A 20434-nucleotide genomic window follows, 5' to 3' on the forward strand; every position below is an offset into this window, starting at 1 on the left:
AGGCAAATAGGAAAAGAGCCAACTTTACTAATAAAGAAAATAATGCAAATTAAATTAAGAACTGATCCTTCTCTGTGTGTGAAATATCAAATCTGATAGATTTAACATTGGTAGAAACGTGAAGAAAGGAGCATTTTTTCACACTGCTGTATTAAGGTACTCTAACTGGACAGCACACCTTTCCAACAATTCCATTTCTAAGAATCCATTTTAAATGCATAAAGGTAAACACACACACACACACACACACACACTCTTTTACTTCACTGACGCCTGTTTATAGTGACCATAAATTGAAAATAACAGAAATTACATAAAATATGGGGCATCTAACTACAGAACTCTATGTAGTCATTCAAAATGCAGCAGTAGTTCTCTACATACTGTCTCTGAACATCTAAAATATACAGAGAAGAAAACAAGTTGCAGAACAATTTACAAAAATATAATGTAATTCCTTGAAAGTATGTATATGTATGAAAACATTAGTGTGTTTTCATCCACCTTATTCACCTGATCTAACACTGAGCAACTTCTGGCTCTTCCCCAAAGTCAAAACGACTATGAAAAATAAATTATTTTGAATCTATTTAGGACACCAAGGCATCTACAACAGTGCAATTAAAGGCATTCACAGAAGAGGACTTCCAGCAGTGCTTCAGAACAATGCAAGAACAGTGAGTATTTGAAGCAAGGAAGTATATTTGAAGCAAGGGTAGTATTTTGAGAGGGATAATGCCAATGTGTCTTTTAATGTAATAAATGTTTTTATTTAAACACACACTGTATTTTTCAGTTGCATCTTGTATACATAAACGAGCATTAAAACATGTATAAATAATTCCTACAAAAATATTTGGAAAGATACACAGTAAACTCCTTTTATCCCTATAAAGCAAAACGAAGCCTAGGCAGAAATTTACATTCTACTTTTATACATATCTATTCTGCTTGCCTCTCAACAAGGAACACATGTGACTTCTATAATTTTTCTCTTAAATGTTACATTTTTGTAAAAAAGGTACAGCACTACTGCAGTGATTTTCTAAATTTCTTATTTTAGGAATGTTCTAAGTATGTTAACAACTTTCTCTTTTCCTATTATAACATTATTGTCAACTGAAAAAAAAGACTTATGAACAGAAATACATAAAACACAAAATTCAAATAACACTGTGTTCACACATAGTAAGACCCAGTGTAATCTAAACACATACCTAGGGATTAAGCTCCTGTTTTTCTCATAAAACATCCTTAAGTCTTGAGGACTATTGGCCTGTTTAAAAAAAAAAAAGTTTAATGTCCTAAGCAAAGGAGGACAAAACTTCCAAGTCATATGATCAATACTCTTATTTTTGATATAGAACATAGGACTTGAATTTGAAAGCTATATACTGCCAAGGAAGCAACGGTTGAGCATTAGGAATCTATAAACCCTGAAATAATGCACAAATTCTGCATATCTAGGTTCAATGTACCTTTTCTGAGGTCAGACTCTCAAAAGATCCTGAAACAGAAAAGGCTAAGAACTTTTATTTAAAAGCTTACATAGCCTACCAACAGGCACCTTATTATTGGGTAAACACTGTGTGCATTTTACCTTAGGACCTTCAAGGGATCCAATGAAAAGAATTAAATATATTGCCATTTTATAGTATCTCCACAGCAACAAGTGGGACACTTCTGATAAGAGCTGCTTGATAAGTAACAATGCCTCTACACACCAACTAGATTGAAAAATTAAAAGTGATCAGCCTGGTTGTATCAATGACTCCTTTTTATACCATTCTGAGTAAATAACTTCACTTTGTTGCTATTTTCAGATTCAAAAATCTTTGTACTAAGACATTATACCATGGCCATATGAACCCAAGAGAAGTCATCATACTAGAGTATATATACACCACAGGACCATCCCTTGACAGAACATCAGAAAAGAGGAAGAGAAGAAAAAAGACTCCAAATAAGTTTCATAAAACCTCCACGTTTATCTCCTTCTCACTAAGTACCATGAACAGAGTTGGAGATAGTTTCTCATGTTCTTCCATACCAGCCCCACCCCTTATAAGCAATTCTAGGACCCAAACCAGACTAGGAGGAAGGACTTCTGTCACCATGCACACCCACTTCCCACCAGCGGCCTTGACTGCAGCTAGTTTTCACTAGCCTTGAAAATATCCACCAGCCTTCATGCCCAGTCCAGCTAGAAAGGACAGGCACATAAAAGGGGAAAAGTAAAAGGTACAAAGACATTCTGGCTCACCACTGCAGTTTTTACCTGTAACAGAATCAATGTACATTACAAAGGAGCCATAAACACTACTTTCAAGGCACTCTTCATTTTATAAGTTAAGACAACTGCAAAATGAGACCATCTCAAAACTAAGGATGTGAAAAAAAAATAAGCTACCTGAAAAGGTGGTTTTCCAACTAGGCATTGATATATCACTGTTCCTATGCTCCACAAGTCTGCCTTAGCATCATAATGTTGAGACATGATAACCTCAGGTGCCTAGGAGTAAAAAATTTCAACAAACATGCATTATATTAGCTACATAATTAATATGCACATAATAATTAACAGGCAATGGTCACACTCCTAACTACAAAAAAATTAACACAGTGTAATGTAACTCTAATCAAATGATATTATAATGAGCTTACAACTAATTATTATATTGAAATATACAAACCCTTGAGATATACAAAAACAATGTTGCATGAAAAGGAAAAATAAATGTTTCTGCCTATTATGATACATACAAAGTACAGTAAGAGTATTAAATAATAAAGAAAAATAACACCAATTACAGAATTGAGGTTTCTTCAGTGCTACAAGAGGTAGAGAGTGGGCAACTGATAATGGAATCCAAGACAGACAAAAGGGACTTGAACAGTCAGAAATAGTTTCTTTCTTTCCACTAAAAAAACGACCAAAGCCCACAGAGCAAAATGTTAACTTTGTTAAATATCAAGGGTAGGTACACAGGCCTTGGCTACATTATTCTATATTTTTCTGTCTTTTGAAAACTTTTATAATAATAGAAAACTATGGTACAAAATAGTGATAAAAACTGTCCTCAAAGTAAAGAAAGGCACTGCTCTGCTGCTTTGTTACAGGTATTTTCCTTTCATCAAAAATACCAACAATCAGGACAGATATTAAATATGAATCTCAATTATGTTTAAAGAATGAATTATATTTAAAGAATGTCTCTCATAAATTTTTCAATTTAGTTAATTATTTAATAATTAGCTAAAGCACTCTATATGCAAGGTGAATTAACTGCACACTAAAGAAGTACAAACTTTCGTAAATAAAGAGGGCAGAGGGCTGAAGGTGGGGATAAGAATGGGGAAAAAAAGAAGCAAGATATATCATGTACAGGTACAAATTCCCTATGATGAATTGTTATCACTATGTATATCTAAAGTGTACCAACAAAATAAAAGGAAAAGGAAGTACAAAGCACACCTATAATCCCAGCATTTGGAAGCCTGAGGCAGGAGAATCACTGTGAGATCAAGGTCAGTCTGAACTACACAGCAAGACCCTGTCTCAAACAACACAAAAAGTACGAAGTAATGTTTTAATCTTATTCAAATGTAAAATGTATTATATATAAGCAGTAAAATTATGATCAAGATGATGCAAAACAATTTTTATTATTTAATCAATTTAATCTGATGCAAAATAACTTTTTAGCTGGGTCTGATGGTGCACACCTGTAATCCCAGCATTTAGGAAGCTGAGGCAAGAGGATCACTGTGAGTTCAAGGCCAGCCAGGGCTCCACAGGAAGACCCTGTCTCAAAAAAAATGTTTTCTGACCTTTTATGACTAATTCCCTTGATCTTAAAGTTGATTTCAGAGGAATTTCTTTTCCTTTTTTGGGTACTTAGCCATATTAAACATGCACACTATCAATCAAATATACTCCTACCCTAATTGGAGGAATGTGTAATTGAACATAAACCCATCATGAACTTAGAACTGAAATAGCTATATTTATTTACTTCACATAATTTGGAAGCTCCAGAATTAAGGTGTTTGTAGGCTTAATACTTCACATTAGTTCACAGCCTAGCCCTAACAGACATGTCAATATCTATATAAAAAGATAAGATTTTCAGCCTGAAGGAAAAAACTACAACATAGAGACAATATTTAAAAGACGAAGCCAGGTATGGTGGCTTGTAATCCCAGCACTCAGGAGGCTGAGGCAGGAGGACTGCTTAGCATTTGAGGCCAGCCTAGGCTACATAGTGAGTTCAAGGCCAGCCTGGACAACAAAGCAAGACCTTGACTCAAATAAATAAATATAAATAAATAAATAAATATTTTCTATAAATAAATAAAAGATGATCATATGCTATAGTGGAAATAGTACACAAAAAAGATTATTTTTTAGGTATCCCTAAGTAATGCACATCAACTATAATATGACTATACTTCATGAACTTTTATTTTCAACTTTTAATCTAATAAGAGATTTTTATCATAGTAATTAATCTTTTTAGAAATAAAAGTAAGTGGGGACCAGTGGCACAGGCTTGTAATCCCAACTACTAGGGAGGTTGAGGTAGAAAGGCCCTAAATTGGCTTCTAATCTCAGCTACTAGGGAGGTTGAGGTAGGAAGGTCCTAAGTTCAAAGGGCTAAGGATGCAGCTCAGGGGTAGTATAGCACTTGCCTAGCAGGTGCAAGGCTCTGAGTTCAGTCCCCAGTCCCATAAGAATAAGAAAGAGGAAATAAACTGGATAAAAATGGTTTACGTTTATAGTCCCCTATGCTAAAGCAAAAGATGTCTGTCACTATAGCACTACCTATAATAAAACTGGCATCAGTAAAATAAATAACAATTCAGGCCATATATAAAAATCCTGTCTTACTTAGAAACAAGTATTATACTTAGATTCCAATTCTTATGGTGCTGTGCTTTAAACACACAAGGATGCAAACTCTCACTCACCATGTACATCGGGGATCCACACAGTGTTGCAGCCATCATGTTACTATGTAAGTAACGAGCAAAGCCAAAATCCGCTATTTCACAAAACACAGAAAAACAAATGATACCTATGTTCACAATACAGATCATATGACTCTGTACAGGATGAGAAGCCACAAAAGAAATGTGAGAAATAAAGAACTTACTAAACAAGACCATCCACCAAAGAAAAACAAAAATAGCTATCTCAATTTCAATAAGCAAAAAAAAAAAAAAAAAAAAAAAAAAAAAAAAATACTAGTGATAATCAACAGCAGGGGCCACTACAAAGTTTTTAACCAAGGAACATCAATCTGTATAAGCGACCCACTAATACAGTTCTCATTAAATATCAACACCAGACATTAAGTTTGAACTGCTTTTTTTCCTTATTAATTGCCTCAAATAATTTTGAGATACAAGAGCACTAAAAAACTACCAGAGGATAAACCAGATGATTTCTTAGATTGCTATGTCAAAACCTCATGAGCTATAAATAGCCAGGGTCATTAATTTACTGCCAGCTTTCCTCTCCGAAGAAGGAGGATTTGTTACTAAGACCCATATTTATAGTTTAGCCTTGTCTAAGATTTAGCATATGCTGCCAATAAGTTTAAAGTATCTACACAGATCTCACTGAACTCCATAAAAATTTCAAAACTGCATCAATAAAATGCACCATTCTAACAAAGCTGAACTAAAATTATCTATAAATACTGAGTCTCAAAAATGTCCTTTCCATAAAACAAGGCTGCGTACCTATTTTGATGCGAATACCACTGACACTTGACTTTCTGCGATTGGCATATGACAACAAAATGTTCTGTGGTTTGAGATCCCTGTGGATTATTCCTTTGCTGTGCAGGATTCGCATGGCGGCTGCAATTTGATGCAGAAACACTCTGATAGTATCTTCGCTGAGAGTTCCTTTAGCTGATAGAAAAGAAGTCACGTAAATATTTAAACACAAAAAATCAAATACCATCTGTGTAGTACATCTACAAAACTGAGCTGTGAGGGCGGACATGAAATAAATAAGGAAATGGGATTCACATTTATTCATCTTTTTACTTTAATAATTGAAGTCAATGAAAAGATCTGAAAAATGGTAACCAATTTGTTTTAAAAAAAAGACTTTTTTTTTTTTTTTTTTTTTTTAAATCTTTTTGAGGCAGGGTCTTGCTATGCAGTTAAGGCTGGCCTTGAGCTCACTTTGTAGCTCAGGCTGGTCTCGAACCCTGCCTCAGCCTCCCAAAGTGCCAGGATTACAGGCGTGCACCACCACACCCAGCTGTACTTTGGATTCTCTAATGTCCTTTGCTTTTTCCTTCCCGTTTTTCCTTCTGAAAGTGCCCACATCACTCTGAACAGAAGAGGTCTACAGCAAATGTGAATCTCTTTTACAAACCAAAAGAGAAGTTTCCTTCATGTTAGTCAAGTACTATACATGTGATACATGTTTATATTTAATCTAATCATTACTTGAGTGCAAATTAAAAACAAAGTACAATCTTTCCATGGAATCCACTACCTTTTGCACCTGTCAGGAATCTGTGCTTCACATCATCTCTCTGCTTCTAACATCACTGTTCTACACAGGATCTTTCATGACTAAAAATACGTTTAAGAAGAGAAACCTTCACTACTATGAGGTGATGTGCACACTATTAGAATGTAGTCACTATTCAGTAACTACTACAGCATTTGGGGCAGCTAATGGCTAATATCCTGGTATGGAGGAGCTGCTTTTGTTCAAATCCCAGTTCGTCTCTCCCTACATGGAAGATAATCCCTCTTGGACATAAAGCTGATAAAAGACTAACTATATGACGTTGTTATGACAATTAAACAAGATAACTTGCTTAATAATGACTTCAGAAAAACACCTAGCACATAATGCACACACAAAATGTACATAATTATACAAATATAAACTTATTGCAACAGATCTAAATGTCCAAAGTGCAATTTCTTAAATCTACATTAAACATTAATATCCTTGAACCTATTTAAATCCTTTGTGAACACATTTCTGTCCATATAACGCTCAGAATATGTTCTATATAACACTTCCACCTTAAGTGAGAAAGATAAAAATAACATTAGCACTTCGAACAAGTGAAATGTTATTCATTTTTAAATCATCTTAATGACATGTCAAGTGACATTTCATGACTCTAAAATCACCTTAACCTGGTGTGGTGGTACACACTACAATCGCAGAACACAGGGGCTATGGCAAGAGATCACAAAAAGTTTGAGGCTAGCCTGGACCACATAGTTAGTTCAATGCCCTGAACTACAAAGTGAGACTCTATTTTAAAAAAATAAATAAACACATAAAGACACATTGACATTTATGTCCTTAAAAATCACAAAATACTTTTCCAGTGAGGATGGTTTTTAATCTATCCTCCCTCTTTTATATTTTTATTTTGGGTTTTTTTTTTCCTCTGAAGCCGTTCACTGTTAAAAAAAAATTCAAAATACACTAGAAGACATAAAATGTGAAATCTTTCACATCACCCTTGTGGATCCACTGGTAAGTGCTGAACTTTTGAAGTACATTCTTCCAGATCTACTTTCTTCTCAATGTCAACATGTACATTACCATATTGCATATTAGCCTAGTCAAATCAACGATAGCATGTCCTTCCTAACCCAGGGCCTCATACTTCCTAGGGAAGTGTTCTATTAAGCCACAGCCACAGCTCATAGGGCTTTATTTGTACATTTTAGTTAATTACATCACAACAACTAAGATGGATAGCATTTTTATATTTCATTCATTTATATTTAAGGCTTAGAATTATCTTGCTATCTTAAAGTGATTATTGCTGCTTACAACTTGTACTTTTATCACATGACACACTTTAAACATACCTGAAATTTACTTGATTCAGAATTTAAACACTAACACTGTTTCCATGGGTAATAGAAACAATAACCTAATTTTTCCTTTTTTTAATGAGAAAAAAATAAAATTTCAAAACAAGGTAATAGGAGGGTAACAATGGTTAATACATTCTGTATTTTTATCTTTAGTTACTCAAGGTACAAGATATTGGCACTTAATTGTCAAATATTAGCACAAATCTTTATTTTCAATGAACTAAGAGAAATAAGTAGTATAACTATCTTTTACATATATATATATATATATTTTTTTTTTTTTTTTTGCTTTTCCCTTCCTTTTCTCCATTCCTCCATTCCAGCTTCTCCCCCAACTTCCTTTTAAAGTTTCTTCCCATTTTATAATATCTATTACACATTTTGGATCTTATTTACTCTTTCAGCTTCTCACACTAGGGAGACAATGCAATGTTTATACATGTGTGTCTGGTGTACTTCACTTACGAGTATGCTCTTGAGTTGCATGCATTTACCTATATAAGTCTCCAGTTTATCCTTCTTTATGGCTGAGTAGTACTCCATTGTATAAAAAGACCACATCCTTTTTATCCACTCCCCAGTTGATGGGCATTTGGGTTGTTTCCAAAATCTAGCTATTACAAATTGTGCTGCTATAAACATGGGTGCATATATATAGCTGTGGTACATTTTTTATTTTTCTGAGAAGATACCCAGAAGGGGAATAGCTGGAACAAATGGGACCTCCAATCCTAGTTTTTCAAGGACTCTCCACACTGATTTCCACAGTGGTTGTACCAGTCTACACTCCCACCAACAGTGGAGAAGGTTTCTTTTTTCCCCACAGCCCTTCCAGCATTTGTTATTGGCTGATTTCTCGATAATACCTACTCTTTCCAGAGTCAGGTGGAATCTCTGTATCGTTTTGATTTGCATCTCTCAAATAACCAGTAATGATGAACATTTTTTCATATATTTATTTGCTATTCATATTTCTTCATCTGAGAAGTGTATATTCATCTCAGATGACCATTTTTAAATTGGGTCTTTAAATTTGGGAGATCTGATTTTTTTGAGTTCTTTATATGTTCTTGATAGCAATCCTTTGTCTGAGGAACAGCTGACAAACATTTTTTTCCACATTGTGGGTTGTCTTTTCACTCTGCTGGCGGTTTCTCTTGTTGGGCAAAAGCTTTTTATAAGATGAGATCCCAGTTGTTGATTCTTTGTGATAGTTCCTGTGTGATTGGGGTTTTATTCATAGTCTTTGCCTACACCAATGTTTTCCAGAGTTTTACCTATTCTATCTTCCAGCAGATTTAATGTTTGTTTTAATATTTAGCATGTTTAAATATATAAATAGATCTTTATTCCAAATTTAGTTTAATGTATGGTGAAAGATACGGGTCCAATTTTAATCTTCAACATGTGCAGAGTCAGTTTTTCCAGCACCATTTATTAAAGAGGCTACCTTTCCTCCAGTGAATGTGTTTGGCACCTTTGTTAAAAATAACGTGGCTAAAAAATTTTTTAAAAAAATAACGTGGCTGAGCATGTCTGGAGTTGTTTCTATATCTTCTATTCTGTTCCACTGATCTTCAAGTCTGTTGTTTGGCCAGTATACACTGTTTTTATCACAGCAGCTTTACAATATAATTTCAAGTCAGGGATTGTGATCCCCCTGCCTAACACTGCCTTGACTTTGTTGCCCAGAACTGCCTTTGCTATTCTAGGTCTGTTCTGGTTCCAGAATTATTAGGACTGTTTTCTATAATTCTGTGATATGCTATTGGAATTTTGATCAGAATTGCATTAAATCTGTGTTAATAGTTTTGGAAGTATGGCCATTTTCATTATATTCATTCTTCCTACCCAAGACCAAGGACTATCTTTTCATTTTCTGATATCCTCTTCAATCTCTTTTTTCAGAGTACTATAGTTTTCAATGTAGAGGTCTTCTGGGTATTTTTTTGTACCAGAAATCAAACTCAGGACCTCACGCTTGCCAGGCAGGCACTGTGCCACTGAGGCAAACCCGGGCCCCTGTAGAGGTCTTTTACATCCTTCGTTAGATTGATTCCTAAGTATTTTATTTCTTTGCATGCTATTGTGAAAGGTATTATTTCTCTACTTTCTCTCTCAATGAGTTTGTTACTCATGTACAGGAAAGCTACTGATTTTTGAGTGTGCCTTTGTATCCAGCTACGCTACTAAATGTGCTTATTAAATCTAGCAGTTTTTAGTGCAGTTTTGGGGTCTTCTATGTAGAGTATCATGTCATCTGCAAATAGTGATAATTTACTTATCAATTTAGAATTTGTTTCTTTTTTGTGATGCTGGAAAGTGAATGCACAGACTTCACACTAAATCACATCTCCCACCCTTTATTTTTGGGAAGGTTCTCATGGAGTCACTAGGGTGCCCAGGCCAGACTTGGTCCTTCTGCCTCAGTCTTCCACAGTACTGCGATTACAGATGTGCATCACCACACTCAGCTAAAATTTGTTTTATTTATTTTTGTTGTTCTGTTTTGTTTTTTGAGACAAGATCTCATTATGCAGTTCAGGCTGGCTTCAAGTGCTCAGTGATCCTCTTGCCTCAGCCTCCTGACTGCTGAGAGTACCACCATGCCTGGCTGGAAATTTTTTAATTTTAAACCTGCAATTTAAGAGAATTTGCTTTCTATATTTTGGAAATGTTTAAGTTTTATTTATCAGAGCAAATAAAAGAACTAAATGTCCATGCTGTGATACAATGACTGTCGACCTCCTACACATTCCAGACTTTGCAGACCAGTGCACTCCAAAACAAATATAATGCAAGCCATATATGTAGGTTTAAATCTTATAGTGACTACACTTCACAAAGTGTGGAGTGGGGCGTGATGGCACATGCCTGTAAATCCAGCACTTAGGAGGCTAAGCTAGAAGGATCACCACAAGTTTGAGATCAGCCTGGGGTAAACAATGAGTCCAGGTTAGCCTGAACTATATAGAAGACCCTATTTCAAAACAAACAAAAATTTATGTATTTAACCTAATATATCTGAAATATTATCATTTAATTTGTGATGAATATTTTAAAAGTAGTGAGATTCAATCACTCTTTCCTTCAATGAAGTGCTCAAAATTTTGTGTGCATTTTACACTTATAGCACATTTCAATTTGGACTAGCCATACTTTAAAACCCTTAATTGTCAGTGGCTACTACATTAATGCCAACTCTAGACAATTTCTTAAGACTATAATTCTTTCACATGTTCTTTTGTTTTCTGGGTTTTTTTGAGGCAGGGTATCACTATGTGGTACAGGCTGGCCTTGAACTCATGGTGACCCTCTTGCCTCAGTCTCCTGAGTGCTGGGATTACAAGGCATACGCCACCACGTGTAGCTTTTTCACATATTTTTAGAAGTGTTTTTAAACTGCAAGAGATTCCCTGAAAGACTGTGCCAGAGAGGACTCAGGTTAAAAAAACAAAATCAGATGGAGGGGAGGGGGTAGGGAAAGGAGAGAAAGGGGAAATAAAAAGAAATTATTATGTTTTAGGTGCATGTACTCCCCATGATGACTGTAATCATTATGTACAGCAAATACGTACCAACAAAAATAAATTTAACCAAAATCACTGCATTTAAGTGATATACACATTGAAACTAGAATACTGTTTCCTGCCAAAATTCAAAGTTCAAGCTCTTAAAGTCTTTGCTATTTAGTCCCCTTCCCTAACAATATTGCTCTAGAAAATCAAATACACAGTTCAAAACTAGCTGGGCATGTGGGCACACATGAGCACACATCTATAATCCAATACTGCTCTAGAAAATCAAATACACAGTTCAAAACTAGCCAGGCATGTGGGCACACATGGGCACACATCTATAATCCCAGCATTTACTTGGGAGGGAGGCTGAGGTAGGAGGGTTTCTGTGCATTTGAGGCCAGTCTGGGCTACACAGTGAGTTCAAGGCCAGCCTGAATTACAAAGTGAGACCCTGTCTCAAAAAAAACAAAAAAAAACAAAAAAAAAACCACACAAAACAAAACAAAACAAAACACAAAGTTCAAAAGTATGGACAGAACTGCTGCCAAAATTAAACTAAATCTGCCATACAGGAAAATTGTTTATACTGGTAAGGAACACTTGTTTATGAAGGAAACTGATATTCTAGTGAGGGTTCTGAACTGTTAAGTGCCACTTGATCTAACTCCAGCAGGAAGATATTTTCACCAGGAACACCAAGGACACCAGGGAACACAAGATTCAGAGGTGGACAACACAGCAGAAGAACAAATGGCGTGCTTCCTGGCTTCAACTCTTTTCTGCCAGCAGTGAAGGAAAGTACCCATCTCACTGCATTCTGTCTACTTGTAATTGACACTCTGAAATATTTTTTTCCTCAATTGACAGATTTTGTTAAAACTACTAAATTCAGGACAATAGCTGCTTCCAAGGAAGGACAGGAATGGTATTGCAAAAAGGCTCAGAGGGGCACTTCCATACTATTTTTAAATTGCAGCTATATACCAGTATATTTTATATTCTCTACACAATTTGTGAATGTGAACAATATTCTATCCACTGAGGTATGAGTGTTTTTGTCACCAATTGCCATGATCTGTTTATAGATTGTACAGTATCTATTAACCTTTTATAATCATTTTTTATTAGTATACGTTTGCAGTACATAATGATTACATTCCTCATACTATCTTTTTGCATATTTCCCTCGCATCTTTTAAGGAATAAACAAGCAAATTTTGGATTAAACGGACTACAGTATTATCTTATTGAACATTTACACACACACACAAAATTACCTTGCAAATAATCTGCCAGGTCTCCACCATTGCAATACTGATATACAAAAGAAAAAGTAATTAAAATAAGGACAGTGAATCAAGATAAATTCAACCCATTCTCAGTTAACTTTTGTTTAAAAAATCACTAGTACTAATACAAGTCAAATTTTAAAACATTATGTAATCAAAACTTTATATTTTACATACTTTATAAAGTCTAAACCACAAAATTGATTTTATTAACTTTAAATTTCTAATACAGTAATAACCTGTCAATTTTAAAGTGCATACTATCAAAAGGAATTTGAAATATATCAAATGGAAGCTTTCGTAATACCTACCTCCATCACAAGAAAGACAGAGTTGGGTAATTCCTAAAAAGCAAACATTAAATATCACTTAGAAAACATATTAAATGCCGAATTTAAAAATAATGATAATAAAAACACACTTGTTCATTACTATTCAGGCATGCTGGTGCATGCCTGTAATCCCAGCACTCAGGAGACTGGGTCAGGAGGGATGTTTGAGGCCAGCCTAGACTACAAATTGAGTTCAAGGCCAACCTGAACTACATAGCAAAATCCTGTCTCAAAAAAACCAAAAAATAAACAAATAAAAATATACACATTCACTATTAAACCAGTAAACACAAAAATCCATCAGAAAGTGAAATTTAAATTCCCAACGATTTAAGAATCTCCTCTTCAAAACCAAATCAAGTTTGATAACACTAATGTCAAGAAGTGGTGCAACTCACTGTTGGAGTCCCAGCCTAGCATGTATAAGACCCCAGCTTTGATTCCCAATACTGTAGAAGAAAAAAAAAGGAAAGAAGGTTGATTCTGTTTATGGCAAGAACTAAAGAATGATTCCATTTTTAATTATGACTGATCTAAAACAATACATAAGAGAAAAGGCAAGGTAAATCTATCACTTGTGAACAAAGAAAATTCTTTGATCCTTTGAGAAGTACTTCCATTTTGAAAAGTTTCTAAGTAGCATTATAGGTAGCAAATGACTTATAATCCTTCCTAGCAATACTAAATGTACATTCTGATTTCTGGAACACATGACCCAGGATACAGAATTTTTTGTTTTTCTAATTTTTATGTGTATTTGAGGAAATTACATCAGGGAACTGCTGGCAAAAAGATGTTTTATCATATGTTACACCAAGGTATGTTCTAAGATTTTAAGGAACTGATTTGAGGAATTTCACAAAGTCTCTCAAATCTGTTACTCCAGCTCTGCTGGGAGACTCATTAGTTGACTTCTCAAAGAATTTTTATAACATTAACTGAATTTTAAATTGGGAGCCAGGCAGGGTAGTATACACTTGTATTCCCAGTGCCTGGAAGTCTGAGGAAACAGAATTGCAATTTCAAGGCCAGCATGGGCTACACACTGAATTCAAGATCCACTTGGAGTACATAGTGAGACCCTGTCTCAAAAGTGTGAAAAAAAGTAATTAAACTGGGCTGCCCCACGGCTTAACTTAAGCCAGTGTTCAAATGTGACTGAAAACAGTGCTTTCAAGGAGCACTGGGTTTCACCAAGGTCCTAAATTCAAATATAAGGTTCTATGGAAAAATAAAAAAGAGGGACAGGACAGAAATGGGCAGTTTATAGCAGCACTCCACAGAGGCAGCTCAAGAAGCAGTACCAGTCAAGAAAATATTTCACACTGCCCCACAATGAAATAACTACAGAAATTAAGAATTTGAAAAGTTTTAAAACAATTCCACAAAACAATTTTGTCTGATGAACCTAATTATAATAACTTGGAGGCCAGGGTTACATGTAGCTCAGCAAACAGCACTTGCAGAGCATCCAGAACAGAATGGGTTCCATCTCTAGCACCACAGGGAAAAAAATTTTTAATGTCAATTTGTAGGCCCTTTTTATCTCATCTTTGTAACAACTCATTCTTCCTGGATTTTAAGAAAGTATCAGTTCACCCAGACCAGAAATAAAAAATCTGGCTTCACCACAGGCTGGTCTTGCGCACTTCCCTGCAACAACGAGCAACACAAAAGGCTAGAACAAAGTTGTTTCATCATAGCCACCAAGGGGCGGGACACCACAGTTCAAAACTTGATTGTAAAATTATGTCTGCAAGAAACTCAGTGACTTGGGGTAATGTGCTTCACTTACTTCTCAGGGACTAGATTAAAAAAACTAAAATACATCATGCCAAAATTCTTTGATCCCAGAGGTATAGAGAAGCCACAAAAATGGTTACCATTTACTCTTCGCTAAAGAACTAGGCGCTGGGCTGGGGATTTAGCTCAGCGGCAAAAGCGCCTGCCTGGCAAGCGCAAGGTCGTGAGTTCGGTTCCTGGTACCGGAGAAAAACCAAAAAAAAAAAAAAAAAAAAAGAACTAGGCGCTAGCTTCTACCACAGCAGGATCCCAGCATGAAGAACCTGAAACAGATGCCTGCCTGCCATCTCTTAACAGCAGCTCTCCTCTGACAAATCAGGAAGAAGGCAAAGAACAGCCAGCACCCAGCAGGCTAGAAGATCAAGTGCTTTCTCTTATCAGAAACAAAAACAAAAAATATATATCTAAGAGTAAGATCACCTCTTCTGTGAGCTACACAGTTTTCATTGTGAAACCTGATCAAATCCAGACCAAAACATCACATGGTCCCTAAAATTACTGAGAAATTAGATGCTGAGACCTTTCAGTAATATTTTCTTTTATCAAGTATAAATACAAAACTATTATCTCAAATTGGTATTGCTTAACCATGTAAGAGTACCATAGTCTAAATACTGCAGAGAAAAAGGAACTAGAAATTCTGAAGAGTCTCAACAGTCATCAATAACTTGTGCTCACTCAGAAGAAGAGGTCAAATTCCTGTTTTGCTATTCTCAGTTTCAGAGTTATACAAACTACTTAGTTTTTCTTTATTCATTCACTCATCCAATAAATAATGAAAAGAATATTTTAATATCCTTGACCTCTCGTCCAAACCATTCTGTGTTTGCTCACCTTCAAAGCACAGAAGATCTCCACAGATTCAAGCATTCTTTCTCTTGAACAGCCCCCACCTTCAGGCTCCCTCTACGTAACAGTGTACATTTTTTAAAACAAAGTACTTAAGCAACTTGGAACACGAGTAGCTGTAACAGATAGGACTAACAGAACCAGTCAAGTTACCTACAAACTGAAACTCATGTGTTACTGAGAAGAGGCTACCTGAATGATAAGGGCTGAGAAGTGAGGCCCATATAACCAGCTACCAGACCACTGAGACTCTGCCACAGCTACACATACACATTTCTCCTTTCCTGATATCCAGAAATCCTCACTCGCCACTCCTCTCCAAAACTCCCATCAACAAAATTAACATCACACACATTTTATTCTATCATTCCCACACTCAGCTCCTTAATGACACAGAAAAAACCTGAAAGAAGGCAGAAATGAACACACACATATGTACGTAGTTGATATTTTTTAAGTTTCTTTTTACACATTAATTGTACAAGTCTACAATGTAAAAAATAAAACCATTTCATGTAGTCATCTTGAAACTGCTGACTGGTAATTCAGGTTTTTTAAGCACACTTTTCCTCATGATATCTCATTCTATAACCAATGCTGGTACTTAAAAATACTTTTCATTCTAATGAAAAAAAAAAATCTAAGTACGCTCTGCTCGGAAAGAGAAACCTCCTTCACAAATGCAAGGGTTTTCTGTACCTCTCCAAGAATGGCAAATTAACAGTTAATATTACTTAACTATTTTTGTACTAGGCACCAACTTGTACCAATTGGTGCCCTCTATCTATAGAGAATAAGACAGACAAACTACACAAACAGCTCTGAGGAGAATGGTCATTTCAACTAGGATTGTGAGATGAGTTTAGTTTTTTAAAGTTTTTTTTCCCCCTTGTTATAGTGCTTTAATTTCTGGAATGATTCATATCTATTTAAACAGGTAAAATATACCTACAGCACTCACACATCTCATGCATACTAGTTTTAACTGCAAAATCTTTAGAAAGCAAGCATACTCTATGATCAAAAATTTTGGCATGCTTTTTGACCTGGTAATTCCAATTGTAGAAACTGAACTACAATAATAACAGGTATGTTATTTTATAGCATTTTTCTATAATTGGAAAAAAATTTTCTATAAAATGAGACAAACAATACACTATACCTATAACATGGGTTTACTTAAATACTTTTTGGTAAGATATCACCATGTTAGCGGGGCCAGGGATATAGCTCTGTGGCACAAGCACCTGCCTAGTCATGAGTTCAATTCCCAGTACCAAAAAACAAAGAAGAAAGGGCATCAGGGTAAAGGAATCAAAAGATATTATCATGTAAATAATGACTACATAAAAATATATCTAAAATAGTCTATTTTTTCTCACCCCACTAAAATTAAGCACTGAGTGCAAAGACTTTTATTCACTACCTTATTTCTACTACTCAGAACAATGACTCATACATGGTAACCATTCAAAAACTTGCAAAGTGAATTTAAACAATGCAAATAAGTACAGAAAAGTTTTAGCAAGAAATATTTTTTACTGAAATGCAACTGTATAAACTAAGCAAAACAAAAGAATGATATCTGAACCATGTGTAACAGTCTGCCCTGAGGTAAGAGTAGAGAAAAATCTCAATCTGCTATTCTCTCCATATGCCTCAGTCCCTTCAGCTCTCACAGTGAACATCACATAAAGTGTATCTAGCGTGTAAAAGAGAATTTTTTAAACATAATATGGCCCCTAAATATAAGCCAACTACTATGTCTGCTGCTCCACCCAAACAGCAGTACTTTCTCTAAAGCTGACCTCTGAAAAGGGTAATTGTGATTATAGAGTAATGTTGCTTTAGAAAATGACATTAGAATCCCATTTTCCCATCTCCAAATAAAACACAAGCCTACTATATGCCACACTGATAACCACAAATCTATCTGGGTTACGAATGTGCCTAACATCCTTGTTTTTATTCATCTTATTTCCTAACATTTCTATGATTTATAAACGTTCTCATACAAGAAAAACACTCCATTTGTTTTTCAGTAGCGCACAATGCTCCTTCCTGTATCACAGAAATGCTAGATGTGGTATCAGCATTCCCCTACTTGACCTAACAAACCACTCTGACAGTATATTACCAATTGTTAATAAATGTACCCATGCTGCACATTACTGTAGACTATTGCTCCATATTTTAAACAAGTTCTTAATGACATAAACTATATGTCTCTTCAAAAAGAACTAAGGCAATTGTAAATTTGCATTAAGAATCACCTAAATTTGTATAAAATAGAATTTTTTAAATGTTTTTTTAAAATGCAAAATAAAGTACCTGAACATCATAGAGTGCTACAATATTTTCATGCTGAAGTTCCTGTTAAAGAAATTGAGAATTTAGAATATTAATAAGTATTCTAGTGATTTTAATATTTCAATATGCAAATACAAATTAAGTATACACACACATTTACTATAGCTAGCAAATTACACCTCTATTAATAGCCTAAAAATTCAGTCTACTGAGAAACAAAATGTGCCTGATCAAACTTTATATGGAGCCTAAATATTTTTTTAACACCACCATTTCGTAGACTTCTAACAAAGTCAGTATTCTTGTTTACAAAACAAATTCAACTGTCAGTATGGTCACAGACTACCAAACTTAATATAAATTTCTAATGACAACAGAGATCCAAAGTGCTTTTTAAAAGTATATCATCTGCCTAAAAGAAAAGAAAGTATACATCTCAGCTGTAAGAGCTATAAATCTTACCAAAGAATTCTCCACAAGGAAAGCTGAGAAGTGTAGAATGAGAGTTCCATGCTCATATTAGTCTGTGAAACGGGGCTAAATACACTGAAACTGGAAGAATTTTTCACTGTCTATAGTGAGCTATGTGCTTTGTGATCACCCAACTATTCAGTAAACAGGATTTTCCAAACGTTTTCTTGTTTGTTTTTTGAGGCAAGGTCTCACTATATAGTTCAACCTGACTGTGAACTTGCTCATGGAGCCCGGGCTGGCCTCAAACTCAGAGGGATCTTCCTGCCTCAGTTCCCCAGTGCTGGTATTACAGGCTTGCGCCACCATGCCCAGCAGGATTTTCCAAATGTATTTGACCATGCAATCCTTTTTTTTTTCCTCAAAACATCTCACTTGGGTAACTGGGGCTAGGAGTAATCTAAAAAAACTATTGCCAACGATAAAACCTTCAATTTTTTAAAAAAGTGGTCCTACTCCTCTCAAAGAAACTTAATTGTAAAGTGAAAAAGGTTAACAGAAGAAGTGAACAAATAGTGTACAGATATACTGGCCTGCCTAACCCTCTTCTCCAATAGTAATATGGTAACTGAAAAAGTAAAACAATGAGAAGCTAAAATCAGTTTTCACAGAATCTCTCTAAAGTGGGCCACGAGTCACAAATATGTTACTAAAAATAGCTTCAGTCAGGCATGGTGGTGCATGCTTGTAACCCCAGCACATGAGGCTGAGACAGAAGGATCACTGCAAGTTCAAGGCCACCATGGGCTACACAGTGAGTTCAAGATCAGCCTGAACTACACAACAAGACCTTATTCCAAAAAAACAAAACAAAACAAAACAAAAATTGGCCTCAGTGTATTCAGTGCTTCAAAAAACAGCATATAAAAATGAGTAGCAGCTGAAAATTACCGAACTTGCACCCAAGTACCAAAATTGCAAAGGATGCCATCATATATATTTAATTTAAATTTTAGCCTAGTATGTAATACACAAAGTAACATACCTTTAAAATTTTAATTTCCTTTCCAAGCAGTATTTGTGATTTTGACAAGTTCTTTTTATTAATGCTTTTAATAGCTACCTCCCAATCAGTTTTCTGAAAAGGAAAAACAGTGTTACTCCCAGAGATTATTACACAGAAACAACAGGAAAAAATCTATAAGCACAGAATGTTTTTAGCAGCAGATAAAACGTGCAACACTGCGGAAAAATAAAAAAGAACCTCAATCTCCAGCAATAGGAAAATTATTTTATAAATCAGTGTAACAAGCCAATGTTCTAAACACAGCTACTAAAAACAGTAAATACGAAGATTACATAGGAACTAGCACCAAATTTTTAAAAATCACAGTTTACAACCTCATAAAAGTATGGAGAAACGTGATTTATATAAACTTGGAGATGGTATGATTAACTGAAAGCAGTAGTTATTTTGGCAGAAATATGTTTTAATTTTTTTGAGTTTTAAGTTGTTTTCACAATAAATAAAAAGCAACAAAGAGAGTGCCCTTTGAACACGGCCCTTGGCAACAATCACAACAGTCAAAGCCTTTATGATTATTTCCACTCTCCAAGCCTTTCCACATTCTTTAGATTCTAAAACCTCATGTGACCCTACTTGTGAAACAGCAAAGGCTTTTTTTTGTAGGCTCGAACATGAGTTCGTGTTTATTTGGATGGCAAAAGAAGCATCCAACTACTTTTTCCACTGCGAGCCCGTCTAACCCGGGGGGGTAAGATGGTACCTCGCAGTCCGGGCTGTAGGAAAAGCTACACCCCTAGTCTGAGAAGCCCTAAGGCTAAAGGGAGCGCGGCCCACTCTCCGCAGGGTTTGCACCGTGGACGTCGGCGGGCAGGGAACCGGGGTCCGTCCGCGCGCCAGCACCGAGGGGCAGGCGCTGTCTGGCCACTGCGGTGCACAGCCAGCTCGGGCGGGCCGCTCCTCCGCGCGGCCCCGGGCGAACCCGAGCACCCAGTCGCCGCGCGCGGAAAGGCG

General features: G+C 35.7%; 1 protein-coding gene across 1 annotated transcript in view; it reads right to left on the bottom strand.

Moving 5' to 3' along the window:
- Ulk2 (unc-51 like autophagy activating kinase 2) overlaps positions 1–19534 on the bottom strand; it is a gene marked incomplete at its 5' end in the record, with an annotated part of 75129 nt that extends 55595 nt beyond the window's left edge. The window contains 8 exon segments of the mRNA XM_005399291.2: positions 1218–1276; positions 2411–2512; positions 4972–5045; positions 5749–5922; positions 12680–12716; positions 13003–13035; positions 18007–18048; positions 19442–19534. Of these exon segments, the coding sequence (XP_005399348.2) occupies positions 1218–1276; positions 2411–2512; positions 4972–5045; positions 5749–5922; positions 12680–12716; positions 13003–13035; positions 18007–18048; positions 19442–19534 (614 nt within the window).
- Positions 19535–20434: the final 900 nt, after the last annotated feature.

This window comes from Chinchilla lanigera, unplaced genomic scaffold (assembly GCF_000276665.1).
Source record: "Chinchilla lanigera isolate Chin_1 unplaced genomic scaffold, ChiLan1.0 scaffold00066, whole genome shotgun sequence".
Lineage (NCBI taxonomy): Eukaryota > Metazoa > Chordata > Mammalia > Rodentia > Chinchillidae > Chinchilla > Chinchilla lanigera.